This window comes from Nicotiana sylvestris, chromosome 8 (genome assembly GCF_000393655.2).
Source record: "Nicotiana sylvestris chromosome 8, ASM39365v2, whole genome shotgun sequence".
Taxonomy (NCBI): Eukaryota; Viridiplantae; Streptophyta; class Magnoliopsida; order Solanales; family Solanaceae; genus Nicotiana; species Nicotiana sylvestris.
In genome coordinates this window covers 168,766,720-168,772,824 of record NC_091064.1, presented here as the reverse complement: position 1 = coordinate 168,772,824, position 6,105 = coordinate 168,766,720, and the positions used below count along the sequence as shown (strand labels likewise).

Sequence of the window (6,105 nt, the reverse complement as noted above, 5' to 3'; positions counted from 1 at the left end):
GCTACTACTTATCAACTATGTGTGGGCAGCTTGTTCATAGCCTACTCATCCACACCTGAAACTATTTGTTAATTAAGAAAAAAATACAATAAAAACATACAACCTATTATACCACACCGTGAAGTCTGAGGAGGGTAGTGTGTACGCAGACCTTACCCCTACCTTGTGAGGATAGAGAGGCTGTTTCCAATAGACCCTCGGCTCAGGAAAGCATAAACACCATATTAACGAAAATATAGACAAGAAGGGACAATACCAAAAAGCGATACAAAAGTAGAATAAAAACAACAAGGCAGTAAGGTCAGGAGCGTATGCAGAATTTTTTGCAAGCGGTGTCGATATTTAAAGAAGTGAACAAATGAACAAATATAATAACAACTCCATATTAAAAAAAAAGATTCAAATTATAATAATAAAACACAATATAACTACACCACAATAACTTTCCTCAACGAGTTTTCACTTTTTGAAATATTTTCATAAAACTTCATTATAGTACTAAATATATTTTTTTAATATAAGGCATTACAAAACTACCAAATTTAAATAAGTTTCGAGGAACCTAAAATAATTCATTCAATAATCTGCTCATTGAAACTAAAGAGCAATAATGTAATATTAGAAGTCAAGGCTTTGAGCTCTAAAAAGATGAATATAGAATTGTTGAGAACCGGACACGTAACCTCCCACTCAAAACTTAGTTGCTTAACCAATGGACCAAGGATCGGTTATTGGCAAGTGGTGGCATCTCATGGATACTTAGAAATTTCCAATATTATAATATTTAATAAAAATGTATATTTGACAGAACTTTATGATGTACACTACGGTGTGTCCGCCCTCGAAAAGAGGTGGATCTAGAATTTCTAATACATGGGTGCACTACAAAAAAAAGAGACAAATATGTATCCAGTAGGAATTAATCGTTATACCTCTTGGTAAATAACACAACCTTCAACCAAGTGCACCACTCAACCTTCTTGGAACATGATGCCAACAGTTAATATTTTATCAATTTTAAAAAATATGTACATAAAATATCTAATTTTAATGAGAGACCATGGGTTCATGTGCCCCATAATTAAGCGTATAAATCCGCCCCTGTCCCTGAGTAAGGTGATCAACAATGAAAGAAAATAACATTAGTCATAAAAACCTACTACCAACAGAAAGTGAGACTGTTTGCAAATACTACTGTTATGAACACTTTAGACTACCTACTCTACTACCCTAATCCTCGACCTCCATACCTTCCTATCAAGGGTCATGTCCTCGGTCAGCTGAAGCTGCGCAATGTCTTGCTTAATCACCTCTCCCCACCTCTTCTTTGGCCTACCTCTACCTTGCCGTATTCCCTCCAATGTCAACCTCTCACACCTACTCACCGGGGCGTCTATGCTCCTCCTCGTCACATGACCAAACCACCTAAGCCGCGCTTCCCGCATCTTGTCCTCAATAGAGGCCACATCCACCTTGTCGCGAATTACCTTATTTTTGATCCTATCTAGCCCGGTGTGCTCGTACATCCATCTCAACATCCTTATCTCTGCTACCTTCATCTTCTGTACATGAGTGATCTTGACTGGCCAACACTCAGCCCATACAATATCGTTGGTCTGACCACCACTCTGTAGAACTTACCCTTAAATTTTGGTGGTACCTTTTTGTCACACAAAACACCGGAAGCGAGTCTCCATTTCATCCATCCCGCCCCAATACGATGTGTCACATCTTCATCAATCTCCCCATCTCCCTAAATAATAGACCCAGGGTACTTAAAACTCCATCTCCTAGGGATGACTTGTGAGTCCAGCCTCATCTCTCCTTCCCCTGCTTAAGTCTCGCCACTGAACTTACACTCCAAATGTTCTGTCTTGGTCCTGCTCAACTTGAAACGTTTAGATTCCAGGGTCTGCTTAATTAAGAAAAAATAGAAAAAGAATAATAGGAGGATTATATGAAACTGCCATTAGGTTATAGGGACGAGGTGGATTATCTCGATATAAATTTTGGGTTTAAATTTATCCTGTGTTGGCCGAAAGTATTAGCTAGAATCGATATTATTTTTATTGAAGGTGCGATAAGCAGGGGCGAAGCTATACCATTCTAATTGACTACGAGAAAATTACTCTCTGTATATAAGTTAAATATTAAGTTATAAAGGTATATAACATATATTGAACACTCTTTGTCGTAGAGTTTTTTCACCTTTTTAAAGTTTGAACACCCTTGGAAAAATTTCTAGTTTCGCCACTGACGATAAGTTATCCAGATTATAGTCCTGGTTTTAATTCCAGGATCATATAATCGTGGAATGTCCTAATTTTGAACTAAACAGCCCATATTGTTGGTAGAATTGGAACTTTGATCAGTTGCAGCTAACCATGATGTCAATGTACTGGGAATTCTAACAAAGAACAAAAAAGAGGAATGAATTCCACTTCCATATGACAATATGCGTTTCGAATTGAGTTTTATGTTCTCATATTTTGATTTTTGACTGTACAAGTTTAAAAATAAATCTTTACGAAATTTGAATAATTTCTACATTTCGTTTGACGTTTATTTGCAGGTTCTTGCAGATCGATATCTCAATTTTAAACTAATTCATTTATCTCAAGTGTAATATCCTACCAGAGATGTTATTCTAATATTCCAGGTTCTTAACTAAACATTATTTGGTTGATAGTCATGAAACGAAGGCATCGACTGAAATTTCCTCATATCCCACAATGATAAGAAGAAGCATTCAAGATTAAATTAATTGATAACAATAACACGTCCGAAGTGTAACACGTATAAGGAAGTATATTAAATTGACATGCCATTCATTATTCATGATAAGTCATGCGTCTTTATTTTGATGATTTAACAATCTTCGTGAGAGAACCAGATAAAGAATCTGATACAATTTATTCCTTAGCGTTCAGAGCAACTAATCAAATGTCTGGTTCAAATCATAATGAAATCAGATAAGGGAACAATATAGGGAACAAATAGGGATTAGGTTCTTTGGTCACAATACAAGTCAACTTTACAATTGTTAAACTGCTATATTGGCAACAGTACAACAACACTGTTGAAGTGTGTAGTGTACTGGACACTCCATTGCATCATCTTTGATGACCTCACACACACATATTATCAATATGAGGCAAGAAATTTCATTTACAAAGCCACCACCTCTCTCAAGAACAAAGCTGTTGCAACCCCAATGACTAGATCTAGAGATTGAAGATATCTTAAGTCCTTAGGTTTGCTGGGTCTTTATTATTTTGTTCGTCATTTGTAATCCTACACTATTTTCAAGAAGTGTCTTTGTAGGATAGATTTAAACCACTGTTTGATTTAGTTTCTTGACTAGAGTTAGTCAAGGTTTGTTGCTTTGTAATAAATAATTGCAAAGGGCTTACGATAGAGTTATTGTACGGAGTGAGAGATTAAAGTTTAATTCCTAGATTGCAATAGGTTGTAATCAGAAGTTTGCTCGGTTTAGTAGAGTTAAAATCCTACTAGAGTAAGTCGTGGTTTTTAGTCCCTTGAGCAAAGAATTTTTCACGTAAATATCTTGTGTTCTTTATTTACTGCCGATTTACCGTGGGAATAGATAGAGAACCTAGTTCCCTATACTGTTTGGTTTTACTGTCTGTTGCTTACTGTGAAATCTGGTAGAGAACCTAGTTCTCTATACAGTTTGGTTAACACCTAGAAAGGATCAACATGGTTACTCCACCAAACTTTGAAGTAGGACAATCAACTTACAGACCACCAAGATTCAATGACCAATACTATGGCTGGTGGAAGACGAGGATGCATGATTTTATCATGGCAGAAGATTCAGAGCTCTGGGATGTTATCTGTGATAAACCCTTCATCCCCAAGAAGACCATTGGTTAGGGATTAATTACAGTTCCAAAGAAAAGGAATGAATATAATGATGCCGATCGGAAGTCCATCGAGAAAAACTTCAAGGCAAAGAAGATCCTCGTTTGTGGCATTATTTATGACCAAACGAGTACAACCGCATCTCAGTCTGTCAATCTGCCAAGGAGATCTAGGAGGCTCTCCAAATTTCACACGAGGGAACCACTCAAGTCAAGCAGTCAAAAATCGACATGCTTACCACTAAATATGAACTCTTCAAGATAAAAAGAGGATAAAACATGTATACTCGTTTTACTTCCATCATCAATGAGCTTCACTCCCTTGGAGAAATTATCCCAAAGAACAAACTGGTAAGTACAATACTCAGTGTGTTACCAGGTTCCTGGGAGAGCAAAGTTAATGCTATCATAGAAGCCAAGGATCTGCAAAAGTTAACCATTGATGAATTCATTGGAAATCTGAAAACCTATGAGATGAAAAAGAAGAAGGATCTTGAACGAAGTGAACCCAAAAAAGGAGAAGAACCTGGTCCTCAAGGCAGAAAATAGTGACTGAAGTGGTAATGATGCTGACATGGTCCATCTTACTCGGAGATTCCAAAAAATGGTTCGTAAAAAGGGAGGAATCCCCAAGAAAGGCTACTCTAGGAGAAATACCAAAGGGTATGACCGTTGTCACAAATGCTAAAAGTCGAGACATTTCATCAAAGAGTGTCCTCTTCACAAGCTGGAGCACAACAAACACAATGCGGACAAGGCTGTTAAGAGGAATCTAGTCCCGGACAGGAAGTTCAAGAGAAGAGATGCAGCTGATAATGTTGTAAAGCAAGCTCTGGCTGTTGGGGGAGATTTCTCTAGTGAATCTGAGGGTGATGATGAACTCCATGATGGCCGTTGAAAGCGCAGCTGCAGAGTATGACTCCATATTTACACTAATGGCAAAATCTGATGAGGATGAAGATAATGATGACGATGAGGTAAACTTTCTGGACATTCAAAGAAATTTGAAGTCTTATTCTAAAAAGAAGCTGGTATCTTTAGCTAATATTTTAATTGATGCTTACCACAACTTCATTAATGGTAAAAATATTTAACTGAGGAAATCAGAGAGTTAGAACAAGAGAGATGATCTGGTGGTTGTAGTAGTAGATTTGAAGCAAATAGTGGATGAAACAAAGAAAGAAAATATACTTTTAAAAAACTCAATGGAAAAATGTATGAACTCTTCTAAAGGAAAGAAAGTGGTAAATGAGGCATACCTTAACTTGAAAATGAATTCAAAGATGTAAAATTGAGTCTTGTTGCTGAATTTAAAAACAAAAAATAGACAACTCCAGGAAGATTTAAGCAGGGTTAAAAATGATCTAGATAAATATCTGAAGTGGACATGGTCTTCTGATACAATCACTTCTATGTATAAAAGTAATGGGGAAAACATGCAAGGAATCAGGTTCCATAAGAAAATAGCTCCATATAATCCACATAGCAAGTATGTTACTGTACTTGATAACTATCTTTGCTCACTGTGGTAAAACTGGTAATTTCAAAGATTCCTGTAAAGTAAAGTTTCAGTCACAACAAAAAAACAAAGTTTTTGTTAAAAAGGTATCTACTACTAAGGAACCTGATTCTCTGAAAAAGAAATGTGTGATGCCTGTATGGACAAAAAGAAGTTTGATTCGCTCTTTCCCTCATTACAAGGGACCCAAACTTGTTTGGGTTCCTAAGTATAATCTTTTATTCTCTTGTGCGGGAAATAGTGAAGGGAAGCAGTAAAAAATGGTACATGAATAGTGGCTGTTCTAAACACATGACTAGAAGAATAGATGATTTCCTTTCACTCAAGGATCTGCAAGGTGGGAGTGTTTTCTTTGGAAATGGCAAAAAGAGATATATTTTAAAAGTGACAAAGATTCACATGATAAGGATGATCAGGATGGAGATTATTCAAAGGTCCCTAGAGAGGTTATTGGTATGGAAAATGGGAAGGCTGTTCTAATAAGTCAAGTCAAGGAGACCAGTGAAGAAGATGTAGCAGAACCTCCAGCTGATTTGCAGGAACCTGATTCCTCCATCACAAAAACTGAAGCTGATAGAAAAGTTGTTGATGCTGTATTAGGCACTCCTGATGCAGAGCAAAGAAGTGGCATTTCATACTTCCATCTATTCTAATGATGGGTCACACCTGGAGGAACCTGGTCCCTCTCATCCTGAAACCAGA

General features: G+C 36.9%; 1 protein-coding gene across 1 annotated transcript; it reads right to left on the bottom strand.

The window, feature by feature from the left end:
• Window positions 1-572: 572 nt before the first annotated feature.
• LOC138875984 (uncharacterized) lies at window positions 573-1,559 on the bottom strand. The gene is made up of 2 exons (XM_070154865.1): window positions 1,251-1,559; window positions 573-584 (listed from the first exon to the last, which is right to left on the bottom strand). The coding sequence occupies exons 1-2, from the start codon at window positions 1,557-1,559 to the stop codon at window positions 573-575; spliced, it is 321 nt and encodes a 106-aa protein (XP_070010966.1).
• Between the last annotated feature and the right edge of the window lie 4,546 nt (window positions 1,560-6,105).